Source organism: Nanorana parkeri, unplaced genomic scaffold, assembly GCF_000935625.1.
Source record: "Nanorana parkeri isolate BGI_ZX_2015 unplaced genomic scaffold, ASM93562v1 scaffold513, whole genome shotgun sequence".
In the NCBI taxonomy this organism is placed as follows: Eukaryota; Metazoa; Chordata; class Amphibia; order Anura; family Dicroglossidae; genus Nanorana; species Nanorana parkeri.
In genome coordinates, this window is record NW_017306781.1 from 445,596 (window position 1) to 468,102 (window position 22,507).

Below are 22,507 nucleotides of genomic sequence, written 5' to 3' on the forward strand. Positions count from 1 at the left end.
GGGAAGGAGCATCGCGTTACTGCAGTGGGAGGAGCTCCAGGTGGAATCCTCTGGGCAGTCGCCGGCCACCTACATTAGGACCCCAGCTGGAGCTCCGCCCACAGCAGTGACACGACGCTCCTCCGCACAGCCTGCCCAGAGGACCCCACCACTAAATTTTAAGTAAAAAAAAAAAAAAACATAGTGCAAGCTTCGCCGCTTTGTATCGGGGCATTTTGACAAGTACAAGTAGTTGTACTTGACAAGGACAAGTAAAAATGCCCTGTATCGGGCCCGATTCCAATGCTAGCATCGGTATCGGGACATCCCTAGTGTATAGGCACCTTTAGGGCTTGTGCACATGACGTCCGGATTCTGTCCGGACCAGATCTGTGCGCTCCTGCACCCAAAATGCATCCCAATGTATCCCTATGTGTTTTATGGGCTACAGTTCTCACGTGCGCAATCCGTTCCGGAAATGCACGAACACGTCAAAAACGCAACGAAAACGCACTGCACTTCAGCTGACATACTGACAGCCCCACTCCAACCAAAACAAAACATCAAAAACGTACTGCATGCATAGCACCGCGTTTCCAGATCTGGGCCAGAAAATCGCGTGAACAAGCCCTCAAAACGTTATCTGTGATGGCGTGTTGACAAAATGAGTTGCATGGATTTACATTTGAAGGAAACGTCTGCTTCATTGACTACTGTACTTCTCCAGGAAGCTGAAGCACACACAAAAGCCCATCCTATCGTAGATAAAATATCAGCTGTTGTCTGAAGGAAGGATTAACACTTGGTTAATTTATGTATTGAATTCCAGAATGTATTTCTTCTTTTATGTGTTAAGTCTACTGAGTGCCTGCACACACTTATCCCACCCTATTGATTTAACACATGGGACCTTACAAGTCAAAAAAAAATCCCTAGATTTAGCTTCAGATTAACTTTTCTTATTCTGAAGAAACTCAAAAAGTGTGTTATCCAAATCTTAAAATCCTGATGAATGAATTATGATATACAGCTGTTCAGAGATATTATCTGCCCTTATGTGTGTGACTGGAAATGTTCACATGATTTAATTTGTTTAAAGTGGAAGTAAAGTCTGATTTTTTAAATCCACTGGCAGGTAGGGTTTTTATGAGGAGACAAAATCTGGAGTAACCAATCAACTTCTATCTTACATTTTTGAAAGCAAAGCAAAACTGAACAAAAGTGAAACGTGGAGAGTGAGGCCTTAAGCTGCCCATACACTGTAATATTTTCTTTGTTCAACCTGCAGGCTAAATGTAGAAAATATTACAGATTCCTCCATCAAAGCATAGGAGCGTTGATCAAAGAGTCGCCTGCCGTTTGCATTGTATTCTGACAGTGTATCCAAACAGAGCCGGCAGCTCATTGCCTACCAGCTCTGTTCATTCCAAGATTTTCCAACCAGCTCTTTCAAACAGCTGATTGAGGGATGCCGGCTGAAAGGGTGCACTGTGCGCATTTCAGCCCCATCTTCAAGAACTGGCTGAAATCCGTATATTGTATGACCAGCTTTAGCCTTGTCTAAACTTTGACCAGATTCACTTGGAACTTACGCACAGCCTTGTTTGCTCCAGTGGCTGAATGCAGTGGCTGGAAGGCTAAGTAAAGAGGAACTCCAGCTGTTTACCCCCTTTCACTAAAAATCACATCAGCATGCAGCTCTGCTGATATGAAATCATCTTACATTCATTAGTTAAACAAACGTGTTTTCATTTACTTGCAAACAGAGTTTTTCCACTTCCTGGTCCGGTTTTGGCACAAAGGATGTAATGTACCAAAGGGTTACATCCTGGGAAGGTTACATCAGCAGAGCATTGCTGTGAAATCTCATCGGTAACCTCATGAGATCTCAGGGAAAGGTATTTTCCTCCCCTGAGATGATGTGCATAGTCACATGTCCTAGTCACATGTGCCAGAGTTCCAGGAAGTAAAGGGAGAACTAGTAACCTGCCCTTAGTAAACATGGCCACTGTCAGAAGACTAAGGAAGAAATGAAAAATAAGATATACAAAGAATACAAAGCCGGCAATTATTTAGAAGTATGTGTTTGTAGATTGTCATTACTAAACATTTCTAAAGGAGTATTTGTTGTCATGTGAAAGCTATGGGTAAAGTTCCTCTTTAACCCTTGCAGTGGGGCTACCCCTGAACTGCAAGGGCTAACTGCTTGGGGCCGGAATACAGAAGATATACTTACCTGATTATCGGTCATTTGGCGTTGAGTGCTCACTTCTCTTGCCCTCCACTCTGACTGTGGAATGTCCCTTGTCGTCCTTACGTCTAATGCAGGCGATTGGACCTGCATTAGACATGATGACGTCAGCGGGGCTTAGACCACCAGAGCCCAGATTAGAAGAAGCTGCAGGGACCGAGGTTCAGGTGAGCAGATTTTCTTTATTTTATCCCCTAGACCAAAACATCAGTTAACCCTTGCAGTGGTGCTACCCCCACCCTGCAAGGGTTAACTGCTTGTTTTGGTTAATTTCTTAGATTCCTGGAGTTCCTATTTAAGTGGAGCTGTTGCTTTGCCCTACATGCAAGGGACACGTTCACTTGAAGCTGACAAGGTGTTTTCAGGGAACACTGACCTGAAAAAACTATTATGTAGTATATCACCACAATTATTGTTATTCAGTAGACTTTCAACTTACGTTTAATCACTATAGTAGGTATAAAGGCAGAAATTTACCATCTGGACTGTTTGTCATTCACAGATCAACACTGAATTCTCATGTATTCAAATAGAGCAGGGGTCTCAAAGTACCGGCCCGCAAACCAATACCATGCGGCCGGCAGACAAGTGAGGCACGCAGTTACGTTATTTCAAACCCCATTCACACTGAGCGTTTCCCCATTCACACTGAGCGTTTCCCCATTCACACTGAGCGTTTCCCCATTCACACTGAGCATTTTGTAGCGCTATATCCGCTCAAATATGAAGCTCAATGTAGCTCTCTCAATGCATTTTAATGGAGATGTTCACATCTTACAGCTCAAAGTCGCCTCTAGCTTGTAGCTGAAGCTCGAACATGAGCTATTTTTCATCGGATTTTGTGCGATTGGCCCCAATAGACTTTGATAGACTACCAAAAGAAGCGCTACGTAGTGCGACAAAATGTGCACTGTAGCCCAATGTAGCTCAGCTCAAATCAGCGCTGAAAAAGCTTGTAGCTCAGTGTGAATGGGGTCTGACTTGTGGGAACAGCTACACGGTCTGCATCTCTATTGGGTGCAGACCGCGTAGCTGCACCGGTTATAGCAGAATCCTGGACTTCTTTCGTTATCCGGACCGCGGCTGTGAAAGCGCAGAAGAGGTGATTAGGTCCATAAATTTCCCTCATGTGCGGAGAAACAGGTCCAGATAATTTACCGGCAAGGCGCCTGTATTTGTGTGTCAAGGTTGGTGGATCTGGGATTACGGTGTGGGGTGGTTTTTCAGGGGTTGGGCTTGGGCACAGATTACATCACTATTGCCCTAGAGGACCAGGAAGTGGGAAAAGTCATTGTAAGTAAAATAAAAATATGCTCAACTAATAAATGTAAGAAGATTTCATATCCGCATGCAGAGCTGCTTGCTGATGTGATTTTTAGTGAAAGGGGGTAAAGGTCCACTTTAAGTGCAGCAGAGGCACAATGGTCAGATCTGACAGGAAGTTAAGAGCTTACTGGATTTCTAGCAGGATCAACACATATATTTCTTTACATGTAGATTTTTCTTAGAGACAAATTACGGAGAAATGTGCATGTATTGCAGAGAATTACCTAATTTTATTTTAACACTTTGCCCAAGACATACCTTAATCATAAAAAACCAGAGAAACGTTTCATGAAATCTGTAGAAAATAGTTGTTTATGTTGAAAGAAAAAAAAGCCAGTTAATGTATGTGCTCAGAAAACTAGCTGAGTTTAAACCTTCCAGTATGAAGATGACATTTCACAAACCGGGCTTGCCTTACGAGCCACGACAGATCAAGTGTAATGTTGCTGCTGAAGCAGGATGCCCTTGTCAGTAGAATGAGGTGATGTTATCACAGATCTGAACAACTGTAAATGGGGGGGCACCGGGAGGGTCATCTATCCATGTGCACCTGCTATGCAGCTGACAAGGTCTGAACATTAAATCTTTAGCACCCGTCAACTCTTTTTGATGTAACACGCTGCACTCTGTTGCACTGTCTAGCTAATAATAGCAGCAGCAAACCAAAATGAAAGTCACTTCAATGTAAAACGAAGCTATTCCTATGGCAAATAAAGATTGCGTCTAAAAACAATTAAGATGTTTGCATTTATACAGCAGTAGCTGAGACTGGTGTCACATTCCTATCAAATTCCTGGCCACTCTTGTAGACCTCACAGATGCTACAATGCCTCTCTGCACTGCACAGTTAATCATGATCAAATGATTTTTGTTTCCTTAGATACAGTGGGAAAGAATTAGAACCATTTTCTGTTTTCAAATTCTGAGCCTTCAGTGAGCAGCTTTCCCCACACTTCCTGTCTGAAACCCATCTCCTGAACAGGAAGTGAGGGGAAATCACACAGGCAGCAAGAAAAACCCGAAGATTCTAAACCTTCTACACTGTAATATTGCTGTATTTCTGTTGCTCCAAATGGGGAGCCAAGACAGCAATTACCATTGGACAAGTTCTAACCCTTCCTCACTCTACCTGAAAACTTAAAAAAATTGAGTTGGGCTCTAAAAATTTAGGAATTGTTCACACCAGAACATGCATAAACACCAACCGTGGTAGTGTGTGTGAATGTTTGCTTCTGCCTTCCTTTGAATTACTGAATTTTAGTCAATGCATGCAAAGTGCCACTTGCAGGATTTTTCCAACATTGAAATGCATTCATGGAAATGGACCATTATAGGAACAATTTCATTTCATGTGCATGCATTTTGATTGTGCTGGAAAATGCAACAAAATGTATGACAATGCATGTAGCATGAACACACTGTCACAATATCTGGAAATCTGCCGGATTTTCCCTTTGCTCCCTGGTTCTGGGCTGTGAGCCTATGGTGTTTCAAAAGGCTGCTGCCAATCTACACTCCTCCTTCACTATTTAGGACTACCTCACTTGTTGCTCTTCCTGCGTGCAACAAGTCTTCTGCCTTGTATTGTACCCCTTGTCTCCCTTGCAATCCCTGTGCCCTGTGCTTTTGGTGTCCTTGTATCCAGCTGGTATCCCTGTTTGGCATTATCCCCTGCTTCACTCTTTTTGCCCGTGCTTTAGCCTATTCCAGTATCTACCCTTGTATATTGCTTTCACCAGTGTGCTGCGAGTCTCTCTTTTCTGGTTTCATTGCTCAGCTACTTCAGTGTTTTCCCACTCCAGCCATTGGCTGTCTGCTTCCTCCCTTTTCCTTGATTTCATGTACTTCAGTGTAACTTTCTCTTGCATACTGTAGTTCTGTCACTTACATTCCAGTGCATCTTCCTTGTGTTCAGCAGTCACCCATTTACTTCTGTGCTCCTCTCTTACCCTGTATCTTGGATTCTTTCTTACCGCACACCCCCTGTGCCCATCTACCTCATTTACCTGCACTTTATATACTTCCTTGTCTGAACACTCCATGTGTGCATTTATCTCTTTGTCCTTTTTCTACTTTACCTTCTGTTATCCTGTTTCTCTTTGTATGCATGTGCAATCCAGATCTCACTTACTTTTGTACTTTCTACCTTTTGTGCTCCTTTTGTATACCTCTAGTTACTTACTTTTCCTGCTTGTTACTGTCTTCTGTGTCCTGTGCTGTGTGTTTACACCTTTATGTGTGTGTGTGTGTGTGTGTCACACTCCCTCTCTCTTGCTCCTTGTGTGCCGCTGTTCCCATCTTCCTCCTTTTGGTTTCAGGTTTCTTCCCTACTTGTTTCTGTATCCAGTTTCCCCAGTGCTTGGGCACCTTTAGTTACAATTGACTACTCCCACTGTACCATTTGCAAAATGATCAATCCTAATGCTAGGTAAATCTTGATACTACTACCATCCATCCGCCTGTACCTTCTTTTTACGCACTACATCCTGTTTTCCCTTCACCCTTCTCTTCACCAATTCATCAGATCAGTAACAGAAAACACAAGGAGTCACAATGACCCCTATGGTCACAAAGCCTAATCTCACAAAGACACCTGTTATTTATAGTTGTCAGTACAACATGCCTCACTCTGCATGTGTTAACCACTTCCGGGCCGGCCGTAGTAAAAAAAGTAAAAACGGAGCTCTCTAGATCTGAGCGGGCGTCTTTAGACGTCCGCTCAGACACGCGGGAAACTGGCGAAATTTAAAAATAGGCAGCGATGCCTATTACCATACAAGCGATCCGCCGGCTGTAGAGCCGGCGGATCGCGTGTATGGGGTGCCGATCGCTCTGCTGTGCCCGGCTCTGCTGTGCCCGGGATCAGCATGGTGCCTGTGTCACAGGGGATCAGAGGGAGATCGTTACACGAGCTCCCTCCGGTCCCCTCTCCTCTGAAAGAATGCGGAAGTGTTGTATAATACATCACTTCCGCATTCTTGTGTCACTCTCCAGCTTCAGAAGCTGCAAAGAAGCTGATGGAGCAGATCTTTGCTTCATCAGCTTCTTTTGGGGGGGTCCTAGGTGACATTAGGGGTCTTAGAGACCCCTGATGTCTCCATAAAGAGGACCTGTCACATATTTTGCTATCACATATGGGGGGTTTTTGTTAGCCCCGTATGTGATAGCTATAAAGTTTAGTAAAAAAGGAAAAAAAATGTAAGTCCCCCCCCCCAAAAAAAATGTAAAGTTACACATAAAAAAGAATAAAAAAAAACAAACAGAGATAGACCTAAAACCAAAGGAGAAAGTATGATGGGATCAGTGCTGGATAAGCGCTTCAAAAACCTCCCTGAAACATGTTAATTACAGATTTCAAGGGGGTAGTTTTAGAGCTGTAACTAATAATTATTTTCATAATCGATTAGTTGGCCAATTATTTTTTTAATGCACTGCACTGCGGTACCGTGCGTTCCAGTGTGGGCGATCACACTATGGGTGGGAGGCGCGTTTGAGGTGCTATTGAAATGAATGGCAATACAATGCACCTCCCGCATTTGTCAGGCTGAAACCAAAAATGATTTTTTTCCTATCTTTTATCATTCTATTTTTGTTGTTGTAATAATTGTATTGTAAGCACATGGCGCTAGAATAGCTTCAGCCAGGGAATGACGGCTGCCAGTGACAAGATTACACAGCCTGCAGCTGAATGTAAATACAGCAGGTAGTGGGCTGGTGCAATAGCCAGCCTGATATTGGCCATTTCAAATTGCAATAGCCAATAGCAGACTGGTTATTGCACCCGCCCACTGCTTGCTGTGCCCTCCTCCCAGTGTGGAGGAGAGAGCTAGGAGATCCAACCAACTAATTGATAATTACTTCACAACTATTCTAATTATCAATTATTATCGGTTATTCGATTAGTTGGTTGCAGCCCTAGGTAGTGTACCATCATGCAGTGAAATGAACCTGTTTATTTAAAATCTCCAATCATAGAGAATGGAATTTCATAAAACAGGGACTTTTCTTACTTACGATTCGATGTTTTAAAGCTTAATTTGACTTGGTATCAGCTGATTGCATTCTACTGTATAGCCTGTAGAGCAATTAAAAAGGGGAGTGGAGACATGTCCTGTGCTAGGATGCTTGCCTACACAGGCAAGGTGCATTTTTGCGCCCCTCCCCCCTGTAAAAACAGGGCATCTTGACAAGTACTTGTACTTGTACTTGTCAAAATGCCCTGTTTTTTCCGCCCTCACCCTGCAGCGCCCTCAGGCGGCCGCTTGACTTGCGTTGCGGTAGCGCCGGGCCTGAGTGGAGAAGCAGAACGTGGGGTTGACTGACTAAAGGCAAATAGGCTGTTCACTTTGAAGGGGAATTTGCCCTTTGCAGGGGAATTTTCCCTTAGCTTGGGGAATGTGGTAAAATTTCACTGTGCAAAGAATACCCAATCATGTGCAATGGAAACCTGTATTTTTGCTTGCACAGGATTGAATGATGGAAGTCAGCAGAGCTTTACCTCATTCACTTAACTAAGGGGAAATTTTCCCTGCAAAGTGAACAGCCTATTTACCTTTACAAAATCAACAGCATGGAGTCAATCACAGTCACAGGCTGGAGTGGGGAGGGAACCTGAAAGTAAAAATGCAGTCACGCTAATAAACAGTGTCTACAATCTACATTGCAACTTAGGTGATGATGAGTCAGGCTCTTATTCCTCCACCCGGGTGCTCTTATTCCTCCACCCGAAAATACACCTCTACACAGTGTCGTCTCTCACCTTGTAATTAGACCTCTGGGCCATTAGAAATATAATTACAAGGCGAGAGGCGACACTTGTAATTATATGGAAATGTAATAATTTTTCATACACATTAGGACATATGTTTGGTAAATCAATTGTATCTGTGGAATTGGATGAATATCAGTACTTTGTATAAAAGTAGGATGTACGTTTTCATTGAAAAGCACAGTGTATAATCACAGTACAACAGATTATGTGGTTTTGAAGGGGAGTTACACTTTTATGTATCACTACAACTTGTTTAATTGCATTATAGATTGTAGATACTGTTTTACAGCGCGACACTATTTATTTATTTATAAATATCTGTAATAATAAGTGGGGGCCTTAAAGTGTTGCAGCTCAACATATTTGGCATGGAATACTATTGTTTTAAATGTAATTTTGTTGATATAGCTCTCATATATATGTCTTTTAATCTGTGTATTTAGCCTGGAGTTCAGCTTTAATCTAACACATTTACATAATTTACCTTTAACCCTTTCATGACTTTAATTTCTATTCATTAAAGGAGAACTATAGGGTTAAGGCTTTTCCCCATAGTTCTCCTTAGGGAAACGGGAGGACACAACTAGCGTCCTCCCGTTACCCTAAGCTCAGTATACCGCAAGCTGTAGCTCGCGGTATACTGAGACGCCGCAGTATACCGTGAGCAGCTGCTCGCGGTATACTGAGATGCCGCAGCTGAAGCGGATCCCGACAATTGTGCCGGGATCCGCCCAGCTGCGTGACTGACAGCTGGCTCTGTCTAGAGGCAGAGCCAGTTGTACCCGCCCCCTCCTGTTTAACGCCTCACTTAGGACAAATAAAATATTTTAAGAATGAGTAGAAAAACATTAAAAAAACCACCTTTCCCTCAGTTTTGATTATAATTTTTTAGAAAAATTGCACAGCTAAAAAAATGCATTAAAATAAATTAATGTATTTGTCCTTTATTTGGAAACCCCTCACAGCCCTAGGATTTTAGAAATGTTTCTGCCTAAAACTAAAAGCTAACATTTAAAATGTGTTTCTCTAACAGCTAATAGTGGTCATCTGGCATATAACGTCATTGTCACTAAGTGTCACACTTAATGACAGCGACATACTTTGAACATTGCCATCATGAGGGGGTTAAATTAAAAAAATGAATCCCCCATGGTGGAAAACAAATGTGCAGCTCAGCTGCAGATTTTCACTGTAAGGGTTTAATTTTTATAATAGTGATAGTATAAAAATATATTTAAATATATCATTTTTATTTTTTTACAATTTTTATTTTTTTAAACTTTATTTTTATTTTTTAAAACATTTTTTACACTTTTTTTTTTTATTATATCAAGCAGTAATTGTGAATGAATCTCACTTTGACAGCTTGACAATCTAATAATTAATTTTTGGTTACTATTAGGCTGCTCCAAACTTAGGAACAGTCAATAATAAGTGACACTGATCCTGACAGCATGTCAGGATCAGTGTCACTAAAGGTTTCTAATCATTCCCAGAAGCCTGCAACATTGTTTTAGAATAGAAACATGTAGCTAAATGTTTCTTTTCTGAAACGTTAAAAAAAAAAGCAGTTACACATCAGGATTTGCTAATCCCGATCTGTACCAGCTGTCAAACAGTGACAGCAAGTGTGGTAAATACTGTTCTGCTCTCACTGTCAGACACCCGATCCCTGTAAAAGCTTAACTCTTTCATTAATGGATGCCTCAATACTGAGGCATTACAGATTCCCAAATAGCTGTTCATGTAAAGTGTACGTGAGCAGTCATCTTGGCACCTAGTGGTGGGGATGCACAGTGTACGTCTCCCATCATGAAGGGGTTAATAAATCTCCCTCCAAATGAAAGAATGGAACACACTCTTTAAACTGTCTGCATACTTACATATATTACATACTGTGTATGAGTGTTCGTAATATTTTTACTTTGCATCACTTCATGAAACACTTCTCAGATTGCAATATGCAGTGTGGTACAGTTAGGTTTTATATGGTACCTTAAACTGGGAATACACTGGTAGATTTTTCATACCGACTTTCATGTGAAAAATCTCATCAGAAAATTTGATCATTCCACCAGAACTTGATGGCTGTCACTTATGACATTTCGCTTGAATTTAACATTCCATTTTGGAATAATTAGAGTTTCTCAATCAAAAACCATATTCACCGTTATCATTTAGTTTAGTTGAGAAAAACTTTCCATCCATCTCCTTGAATTTTTTCATTTACCACATTAACTTTTAGAAAATTGAACGAATCTTCCAAAAATTTATTGAATTGATTGAAATTCTGTATATCCCGCTTTAGTTTATCTTCATCTTGCTCCCCATTCTTCCTGGCAGCCATCTTCTGCTGCATCTCTTTTTGTTATCCCCCTGGTCTTACATATACTGTACTTTGAAGAGCCAAATGTAGATTTGCATGCTCTAAGGAATGAAGCGTACACAAATATAAAGAGACTTCAATATATGCATTGAGCCACCGTAGCTTCCCTGTTATTTCGCAAATTATATATTTTATATTCGGGGGATAACTGAGAAAACAGTTATTACCTATTTTATTATCTTCCCTCAGTACATTAACATGGGTTTGTTCCTAGTAGACATACCCCTGCCCACCATACCTTACTTAACCTAAATGTAAACACTAACTGAATGATTGATATATTAGCATTACTGTACTACGCAGGGAAAAAAACACGCAGTAACACAACACAATCAGGTTTACTGCAGTGCTGTTCCGCAATACATGTAAGGGGACTGCTTTTTGATTTATTAAATGGCAGACATGTGGTTGAGATGAGAACTGGAACATACTAAATAAGGGTGGAGCTATCTACACAGGGGAAAACCTGAACAATGGGTAGTGGTAGAGACAAGACCAGAGATAGATAAAGGCATATCACAATGCACGTGTAACATGCCAGGTCTAGTGTCAGTTCATATTTGCTGGAATTTGGTCTGAGTAAGTCAGTTGCTGCTTTTAGTTGTATGTTTCACTCTTGTTTTGTGTTTATGTGGGAGAAGGAAAGTGTCTCCTTATTTAACGTTCTGAACTGGGAAAAATACTATTTTACATTTCCTGCAGTTGTACTAGTCATATATATTCATTCTGCTCCAGTGCTTTTTTTTACTTTACTCAATAAATATGCCTATTAATCATTGCACTGCATTTCCTTATTGATTTCCAAAAGACAAACATGTTTAGAGGGTTGACAATTCTCTGCATCCAAACTTTCCTTTACTTCTTTTCCATCTATAACAGTCCATAGAGAAGGTAAACATATTGCAAATTATTTTTCTAGCTTTATAAACTATACATATTTATAGACATGTAAGCCAGGCCAGAGAGAAGAATGAAATGGCGTTCCCTTCAAATTCCACAGTTTTACAAGTAGAAAATAGGAGGATACCTCTAATACTCAAACAGTATAGAGGGGATAATACTCAATATATATAAAACGTCAATATCTAAAACACTGACAATTTCTAGTGAGAATACTGTAAGCATTCCACAAAGTGAGACCTTCCAAGAAATCGGAGAAAAATCATAGAGCCAGATACCTGGTTGCAGGGAGTACTATAGAAGCTGCACAATGAACCTTACACATTTACTGTATATAGAAAGAAAAGAAGTCCAAAAGACTTCAACAAAGTAAGAAAAAAACAATAACCCCCTAGTAAAAGTGGAGGCATACCTTAAACCAAAGGTTTATGGCCGTGTGAACTACATTTTGCATGGGAGACAGACTTAGATCTCTTGTGAAAAATGACAGCAGCGCTAGCTGAAGAATAACATTTTTCTACTTCAACAAGAGATCTACAGAATGCACCTTGAATGAAAATCAGGAGATTTGGGCATACTTGTGTTAATTCCATGACCAAAGAGAAGCATGAAACATTGAAGTAATCATCGTTCCAACTGCCCGTGTTCTACGCATATGGACAGACATTATTGTCGTGTGAGCCACCAATTTAGATGCCTGTAAAAGACCATAAGGTTAGGAGTTTGAAATCACTGAGGATCCTGCTCAGTCAGAGGAATCCCTTTCAAAATATATAATCCATTGAGACATGGAATTGCAAAGTAGAGTTGCCACCAGAATAGGCCAAAGAATAGTTCTAGAGTTAATTCAAACTGGAAGTCCAAATGTTTATCAGTGAAGTCCCTAAAAGTAAAGGCCTTCATCAACTATAGTGATGCGATACCCTTTAGGTTCCGTTCACACATGAGCGCTTTTCCGCTCTGAAACGCGCTAAACATAAAAAAACAATGAAGTCCAATGTGCATAGTTCCCATTAGGGCGGCGTCTGGGCACTACTAAAACACTCGTCCCGCAAAAAAGTCGGAGCACGATTTCTTGAAGGGAATCTGTGCGTATGTTAAATTTAGTGTGTTTTCATTCTGCGCTGTTTTCCACGCGTAAACCGCAAATGCCAAATATGAAAGGACCTTTAAGGTGAAAAGCCATCCACAGATGGTAGGGACCATCTGTCAGATAAATTCCTTATCAAAAGGTAAATGCCTCATTAAAGTAATCTTAAAAAGGATAATGCATATGATTGTTCTTAGTCCTCAAAGGTCTTTACGATAGCAAAAGCTAAAAAAAAATGACCTGATGCAACAGGTCGATCTTCTAGATGCATAGCATAGTGTACTGCATCATGTAAATTGGAAACATCCACAAAGTACCCAGAATGTTGATAGAATAGAAAAAACAGCAAAACTATAGATAGGGCTTTTCCTCAACAGAGCTTTTTCTTCAACAGAGCAGAGAAAAAAGTATCCAACCTCTTAGGACACTAGCAAAAAAACAAAAAATTGGTTGGAGGCAGGGTTATATGGGGGTTGGCTTAACATTTCTTTTGTTTGCCAAACCTCCTAAAGGCAGCAGTATAACCCTAATGTATCAGAATAACTACTGCTCCTGTGAATGATAGACAAAGCATTTCACTTCTGTATGTGTTGCTGTTGAAGAAACCTCCCCTCACTTGCTGGGGACAACCATCTTTATAAAAAAAAAAAGTGAAGGAATCTCTCCATTGGAGCCTATGACTGCAGTTACATGTGACAGGACACATATTAAAATGATGGCTGAGCCACACATATTAGGTATCGCCACACATGCTGGAGTGAAAGCAATAATTCAAGGGGCCATTATTTACTGTTAAAGTGGTTCTAAATCCTCTGTTTTTTTGCCTATATCTACTGCTAAAGTTTAAAAAAAAAAAAAAACCCCCGTAACAGCACTTTACACTTACCTTGCTTTGGCTGCGCGCTCCCGTGTGAGAAAACGAAACTGTTCCGGCGGCCGCAAAGCATCTTGGGGCGGGCGCATGCGCAGTTCGGATTCTAGGCCGGGAGACGAGCAGAGACGCAAGGTAAGTCTATAGGCGCGTGCACCCGCATGCAGACCCCGCTGGATAAGAAGTGCCTGCAAGCAGAGAGGAGTCAGCGCTGGATCGGAGAGCCGCCGCACCGCTGGAGGGACAGATGAAAACATAGGGAAAGAAGATCGGATTAAGAGACATCATTTAAGGTAAGTGCTGACATTAACATGGGGGGGAGGGAAAAAAAATGATCCTTTAATGTCACTTTAACTTTAAAAGGCTTGTATGTGGTCCCTTCTAGACAATTTTGGGCACTATCGTTTTTTGCCATTAAAAAGGCATGCACATTTTTGAGGCCTGACATATTTGATATCTATTTACTCCAACTCATCTTTTTCATTTTACAAAGAACTGGGTATCATATTAAGAAATAAAAAATGTAAACTTTTTTTATTCTACAGGGTTACTGCTTTCAGAAAATATATATTGTTTTGGGGGTTTTAGGTAAACTTTGGGCCCATATATGCATTTGAAGATTTGTGTAAAAAAAAAAACTCTAGCTGCAAAAGGGTTTAATGACATTTTGTGTCTGTTAGGGCTCATTCACACAGGTCTGCATACAAAATGAGCCAGCACAGCATGTTCACAAGTTTGGAATTTGCTGCAACAATATAAAATAGGTGGTTGAAATGAGGCTGGATTCACACCTGGGCGTTTTTCAGCGCTGATCGAAGCGCTGAAAAACGCTCAAGCAGTGAAATCCCATAATTTCCTATGGGCATGGTTCCCACCTGGGCATATTTCAGCGCGTTTTGACGCGCTGAAAACGCCCAAACTAGTACAGGAGCTTCTTTTGGGGCGTATTTTCGCGCGTATGCATTGGTATTCCCAAGTGTGGCTCGGGGTTAACAAAGCGGTAACCCCGAGCCACCCTCGAGAATACAGCGTAGGTCTCACCTTGTCCGCGATCTCCGCTGTGTCCTCCGGCCCCTGCCGTCTTCCGGGCTCTGTCCCTTGCGAGCGTCCGCGTCGCAGGAGGGCGGAACCGGCGGGAAGTTTGAAAGTTAAAACTTTCAAACAAAAAAACTTGCTAAAAACAAGCTGAAAACGTGCCTATAGTAACGCCCAGGTGTTATATCAGCCTAAGAGCTGCAACAACTAATTAAATCAATTAAAATCGATGAGAATAGTTGGCAACTATTCCCATCATCTATTAGTTGATTTTCGATTAGTTGCTGGCAGCAGAGGTACGAGGGGGGAGCAGCGGTGGATTTCAGAGTCACCGGCCGCAGTCTAAAAGACCCCTAATGTCACCTTAAAGAGAACTTGCCACCTCCAATGTGCCATCACATAGAGGGCTTGTGAGACCCCCCATGTGATAGCAATGAGGTTAAAAAAAATGTAAAAAAAATACAATTAAAAATCCCCCCTCAAAAAAAGTGAAAGTCCCCCAACCCTGCAAACGCGCGTAAATGAACAGATACACAACGATGATTGCGCTACACATGTCAGGTATCGCCGCATATTTTATTTTAAATAATTTTTTCTAAATCCGATTAATCGAAGTTAATAATCGGCTAACTAATCGATTATGAAAATAATCGTTAGCTGCAGCCCTAGTTGAAATTCCTGTCTACCCTGTCCAGGAAACATGTGCCCATGCAGCACGAGACTAATCCAATAAATGAAATGGGATCTCCACACATAAACCAATACACACGACTCAGAAATATATGAAGGGCCTGAAAAAATGTGCCTGCAAAACATGGAACAGTTTTCACTGGCAATCTCAGAACAATATAAAGTATTGCGCTCATACCTGATTTCTGCGCAGTGCTCAGCTAGTCCCATTCAGGACAGGATAAGCAAAAATATTGATGTTCTTTAGCAAACCTACACAATTGCTTTTATTAAAAGATTAAAACATTTCTTTAGGAAAAAATAAAGTTCTGTGATAATAATGTAACATTTCATATAAGCAACACAATGAAAACACGCATTTTAAAGTAATAAACTGCTTTTTTTTCAGATCACCCCAGGAAGTAAATCTTCCGTTGCTAATTTATGTCCTGGAGATGTAATACTAGCAATTGATGGACATAGTACGGAGGCCATGACACATGCAGAGGCACAGGACAGGATTAAAGCTGCAACAGACCAACTCTGCCTGAAGATTGACAGGTATTTATTCTCCATTACTGCTATACATTTTGACAGGACAGCTAGTGTTGCCACCACTCATCGCAAGGTAATGTATACTTTAGAGGAGATCTTTAGTTTCCAAAGATCAGAAATGATTTAGGGATCAAGGAGCAATGTCAGATATACAATCCATCCACTGCTCATCTTTCTCATTTTAGAAATGTAACCTGTTACCTAAATTGTCATCTATATACTACACGCCATACAGATTTGTGAACGGGCTACTAAAAAAACTATTTATAATATTTATACTATAAACTATTTATAATATAAGGGTTTTATTTCAGTTTATATTGTTATATCTTATATCTAATAAATTCCTCCGTTACCAATTGACATAACATTACTTAACAAAAATAAAAACATTTATTGGTTGCTTTTTCCCCTCCAAAATACTGAAAAATAAACCTATATTGCTTGTTTTTTTCCTAGAGTGGAGACCAGGATGTGGTCTCCACAAATTTGTGAAGATCCTTATCAAATTAACCTTGAAGCTGAACCACAGGTAAAAATATCAATTTGATTTTCAGTTTTGTAATCCATTTTTGGTTGTGCAAATCTCTACCTAGAGTATCTTAAAAAGCCCACTGTTTCCACTGAAAATGTCCAATAGTTTTAATGGATAGACTAGAAATATGTTTGCATGATTGCATGATTCAAATTCAACTTATGGAACCTTTTTTTGGTTGTAAAACTTTCATCAAGGAGCTGGTTTGCTAAAAGAGAAAATATTAACCCCTTCGTGACTGACGACGTACAGTGTACGTCGCCAGCATCGGGGCTGTTTAAACAGACTCCCGGCGACTTTTGCCGCCGGGACTCTGTTTAAACTTGTAGAGCCGACTGTCGGCTTTACAACAGAAGCGATCCTGGCGACTTACCTGTCGCCAGATCGCTTCTGCGTCACTCAGGAATTAATTCATAAAAATACATTCATGTACCTTAACTATTAACAAAAATGTATCTTAGTTGCATAGATCCTCAAATCCTGAGTTTAGTGTCACTTTTAACTTAGCATTTGTCCCTTTATATACCCAGTCAGACTCAGAAAAAATATCTTTTTTAAAGCCTCCTAAGCTTGATTGTATGATTGAAATAGACAACGTCTAGATGAAAATATTAGTAAATCAAACCCAAAGTGCTTGATGTCCATTCTTGTATGTTGCCTAAAACGGTTAGCTGTTAGCATGCAATGTAGTAATAATGGCTTCCCCCTTCCTACAGCAGTCTGTAGTTGTGACCTTCTGCTTCCACCTCCAGTCTAAATTTGCATGTTTGTTAGCCAAATGTTAGATGTGAAATTATATTGAGTATCACCTCATACTCAAACACCATTTTTGAGCTTGCTCATTCTAACCAGCGTATCGCTACTACACGCTGTGTTTATTCAAAACAGCACTGCTTCTAATGGTGGTAATGGCCATTAAATAGTAGCAATCCAGCCACTGAAAAATCTTTTTTTTTAAGCATGGCAATGTAAACATGCATGCGTGTATCCTATAAGCATAACATAGGATAAGGGAAAGAGTGCAATATATTTTATAAACTTCCTAAAGTGTATCTAAGCTCAAAAAACAAAAAAACACTTTATATATTGCAGCTTATCAGTCCTTAAATGTGGCGGCCGTATTCTTTTTCTTTTATCAGGCTTTGTTCTCCTGTTTATTTTCACCAGGTGTTTATGTCTGAAACACACTTTCTGTCCTGGGGTGACAGTAAACATTCACTGCATGGTTATCCATGATGTTACCCTTGGCTGCTTTCAGGATTTGGACTACAAAACACAGACTCCTCTCCTCATCCATATTACCTAGAGACAAGGGGTTCTGCAGTTTAACAAGATAAAGCACATTAGACTAGAAATACAATTTCAGTACACAAAACGTTACAAGGACATTGGATTTCTGGGAAGATCACATGGAAATTTTGGGTACTTGCAGAAAATGTACTTAGAAAACTAATGCAGCCACCACATCCAATGACTTAATAAGCTGCAATATATTAGATTATGGTTTTGGGGTTTAGATATCCTTTAAAATCATTAGGTTACATTTGCCATTGTACAGTGTGAACAATATGTGTGGCTAGCTTGTGTGTTTAATCTGCATGAACTGCAGTGTGGTGTGTTTTATCCAAACGTATACAGGAGTTCAAACCTATTGGCACAGCTCATAACCGAAGAGCACAACCATTTGTAGCAGGAGCAAACATTGGTGACAAAAAACAGGTAGTGAGTTCCTCCTATAATACCCCAATTGGACTATATTCATCTGGCAACATCAAAGATGCATTCCATGGACAGATGAGGGGTCTTGTCCCTAATGCAGATCAAATGTAAGTATTTAACATGCATGTCAGTGAAAACTTTTTCTGCATGGAAATGTGACATTATAATGTTAAAAACAACTTGTATAACCAAGAAGTATGCACTGTCATTTCAAACAAATGCTGTTATTGTCCAGTTAACAAAACAGCTAGAATTTAATAGTGATACTGAAACAAGTGACATTATAAAAACTGCATCGCACAAAGTTGTAGCAGGGGTAGGAAACCTTAGCAATCCAACTGTTGTGAAACTACAAGTCCTATGAGGCAAGGATTCCTTGAGGCATGATGGGATTTTACCACAGCTGGAGTGCCTACCCCTACTGTAGAGGGATGAAATAATAGGGGACATAGGCACTGGCCACATCATCTCCTATAAATTCATATCAAACATTTTTTTGGGTCAAAATATTTAAATTGCATAAAGCACATGGTAGGGGAGCATAGCTAAGCTTTTCTTACATTTGGCACAAGAAATGATGACTTCCCAAACAGCTGTTGCAGCTTCTGCCGTATATCTGCTTCTGCTGTTGCCTTAGTTCAGGGGTGGACATATTAATTTGGAAGTCAGGAGCCAGTCTGTCCAATCCAGGGACCAGTAGATTTTTTTCTTAGGAGCCAGCTCCACCGACACTAACTAGAGAAAACATCAAACGTTAGGTGCCAGTTGTAATTTTTTAAGGAACATTGGCTACCTGGCTCCTAGGATTTATCCAGTGCGGCCTTAGTTTGACTGCCAGCTTTTTTTTTTATTTCCCCATATTCTCCTAATTTTTAAATTTTTTTGGCCCATTCATCCCCTCACACAGGGCTGTCAGGAGCCTCATAAAGAATTCCGCACAATTTTCCATCATTTGCTGCTCTGTAATAAAACAATTTTTGACATCAGTTTGGCTAGATCACAACTGATCATCCATTGCAGAAGTTTGCTCATCTCTAACTACAATAAGTATCCCTTTCCCATTCTTTCCCTGCTCCCCCAACACAAATTGATTTGAAAAGTCATTGTAAACAGATTGCCCAAGAACAAAAAAATTACCGTACTTACCTCGGCCTGCAATGCTTTCAAAGGCATGGGTGACATCACCGTGTCTCACTGATGGCTCCAGGGATAGTTAGACACTTGAAATCCCCCAAGAATGCGCTCTTGTAACATGCTGCAGTACGTACTTGCAAGATTTCAAACTCCGAACTCTGCAGGAAGGCACGCAGACGTCACCCTTGCCTAGCATGTCACAGGCCGGGACAAGCTTCTTTTTTTTTCCGCGACAATCTGTTTGTTTACAGCATGGGGCTTGCAGAAAAAGCAAACCTCCCATTCAGCATTCCCATTTTTAAGAGGAAGCAAAAACATATGCATACACACAAACACAAACCCACAACACTGACAATTTTTGTTACAAATTGTTCTTATTCATGTTACTGTTTTTGGTGTAGCATTCAACTGGTTGATATTAACAAATAGTTTTTGTTCCTCATTAGTGAAATAAATAACAGCTGCATTATAACAAACATTTTTTGTCCTACAGGATTTGGCCTACTTTGAACACAAGCATAATATCAGACCTAAGCCTTTTATACTCCCAGGCAGAAGCAGGTTAAAATGATTGTAGTTATGTGTGTTGTGTGCATGGTAACAGCAATCAGCATAATATGTAGAAAAGCTGTCAACCTCAAAAAGTTACAAACATAAACCTTGTGATGAATAGTTAGAGGAGGCGTATTTGTTCAGTTTTGTAAATTACATTTTCCGAGTAATCAAAGTCATAGGGGCAGTATTGTTTGAGGACTACGGTGCTGAAATAACATGTGTAATTCAGTGATTCTGATAAAAGTCTTATTTTCTGGAAGCTGACATCATATTTGCTTATCCAAAGTGAATGAACTACCTTCTCTAGCCTCTAATGACGCAGTGATTCCCCCGTGGCCACATTCATTTTTCACAATACCTGACCACCTAAAGAAATCAAGTAGTAATGCATCTGAGCCGCCTTTATTTTACACGTTTGCGTGTGTTGAGTTATAAAAATCCTTTAACCACTTGAAGTCCAAGGTGTTTCACCCCCTTCCTGGCCAGGAAATTTTTCAGTATTCAGCGCTGCGGTACTTTGACTGACATTTATTCCGTCATGCAATGCTGTACTGATACGAATTTCATACCATTTTTTGAGGACAGATAGAGCTTTCTTTTGGTGGTATTTAATCACCACTACGGGTTTTATTTTTTACTATATAACAAAAAAAGTACCCTAAATTTTGAAAAAAAACATGTTTCCCTATAAAATGTTATGAAACATTTATTTTTACCCCAATTTTTTGGTAAAATATGACGGGGTCACGTCGGGTAAATAGACACTAAACATGTCAACCTTTAAAATTGCGCGCGCCACCGAAATCGCAGAAAACGACCGCAAGCAAAATTGGCCATAGGCGACACTTTAAACGTTTTTACCGCTCATCAGTTTAGTGTTATCAGTGATTGATGGCCCTAGAATTATTGCTCTCACTCCGACGTTCGCGTTCGAGATATGTAAAGTGCTGCATAATGAGCGCAATCGTCGTTTTCGTACATAGGCGCACCCAACGCATGTGTATGTGGACATTGTTCTTAGAAAGTGCTGACCTATAGACTTTTTTTAAGTAATGGAAAATGGAAATAAAAGCAACACACGTACTTATAAATTGCATTTATAGGATTGTGTTGATTAATATATAAATACTGCCACCAACCTAGACACTGCTTGCATGGCATTTCATCTCTTCATCTAATCTGTGCATGATCTAATGAGCATATAACTCTCTATTACTTTTCCTTTAACTGCATGTGTTCACTCTGAGCATTTTCTAGACACATCCTCTGATACTCTTGTGTCTCTTTTCTATTTCACTATTACCACCCTTCTCTTTCAATGGCGTTGTGTCACAGTGGAAGCAGCACCCCTTCAGGCTTTGACCCTGGCAGTGGACGTAGCACTCCTTCCACAGCAAGCACTGTTGGAACTATAGATCCTGGAGAGCTCAAAGCTGCCTCTAGATGTGCACCTAACATTCCCTTGGAAATGGAGCTCCCTGGTGTCAAGATTGTTCATGCCCAGTTTAATACACCAATGCAACTCTATTCTGATGACAATATTATCGAAAGCCTTCAAGGGCAGGTGTCCTCCATCCTAGGGGAGAAACCAATAGCAAGGTACATAATATGTGTAGCTTTAAGTGTATGAATTAATGTTTGCCTTGACTTTAAAAACAACACAACTAACTGCAATCTACAAAATTAAGAATCCTTCCACTAATATAAACAGGAGGTGAAGCGAAGTATCCTGACATAAAAATGCATTACTACACATGTGAATAAAAACAAAACAATCATTCCAAGAGCTATTTTCAGATTGAATGGAGAATGTGACAGCAACTAGACGTTTGTTTCTACTTAAATGATTAGTATACTTTAAAACAGTGGTTCTCAACCTGTGTAACCTCAGGACCCACATTTGTCCTTGGTCATTGAGTCGTGACCCAAGTCATAAAGCACTGGAATGCATAACACTGCGGTACCGTGCATTCCAATGTGGGCGATCGAACTGTGGGCAGGAGGTGCGTTTGTGGTGCCATTCAAATCAATGGCAAAGCAATGCACCTCCCACACCAGAACGTGAGGTAGGTGCAATTGCATGGTACAGTGCATTAATCACAAGGAACTGTGTAATAACGCACTGTACTAGTGTGAATGGGCCCTCAAAAACACTGACGGATACACACAACCACAGACATTTTCACACACACACATACTCCAACATTTTTTTATATCTTTTTTTTTTTAAATCCACCCAGTTTCCCTACAGTATGAGAACGGGAGTGGATCCTCAGTCTGCTTGTACAGCTCCCTTGCGCGCACTGTAGAGGTGCTGGGAGCCAGAATGTGACGTCACTCTGGTCCAGGCACCTCTACAGGGCACGCAAGGGAGCTGTAAGCAATGCACGTATGGACTGTAAGGGTTCATTTTTACAGCTGTAAGCAATGCACGTATGGACTGTAAGGGTTCATTTTTACAGCTGTAAGCAATGCACGTATGCACTGTAAGGGTTCATTTTTATATTACCTTCTTTAACCTTCATTTGAACTTATCTTAGTTTTTCTGTAGAAATGCTGACTGCAATTCCTAAATATGAGAAACAAAAGACTAACAAATGAAATATAAAATAGTCAAATACAGCAAGCATGTCAAAAAGGGCCAATTTACACCAATGTGTGGTAACGTGCGCCACACATGTTAATGCACCATGCACATGTCAGTGCATTGTGGTGCCATTAAGTTTCAAGG

The 22,507-nt window shown here is 40.4% G+C and overlaps 1 protein-coding gene across 5 annotated transcripts in view; it reads left to right on the top strand.

Annotated features, from left to right (window-relative positions):
* The window catches only part of PDLIM3 (PDZ and LIM domain 3), a 40,881-nt gene that overhangs the window by 11,889 nt on the left and 6,485 nt on the right, over positions 1 to 22,507 (top strand). The window contains exons 2-5 of one of the 5 annotated variants that reach the window (XM_018561286.1): positions 15,688 to 15,839; positions 16,293 to 16,365; positions 18,007 to 18,194; positions 21,112 to 21,375. In XM_018561286.1, coding sequence (XP_018416788.1) covers positions 15,688 to 15,839; positions 16,293 to 16,365; positions 18,007 to 18,194; positions 21,112 to 21,375 — 677 coding nt within the window. Of the gene's footprint in view, positions 1 to 15,687; positions 15,840 to 16,292; positions 16,366 to 18,006; positions 18,195 to 19,714; positions 19,783 to 21,111; positions 21,376 to 22,507 lie in introns of all 5 variants that reach the window. The other 4 variants (XM_018561287.1, XM_018561288.1, XM_018561289.1 and 1 more) reach the window with 4 other exon arrangements.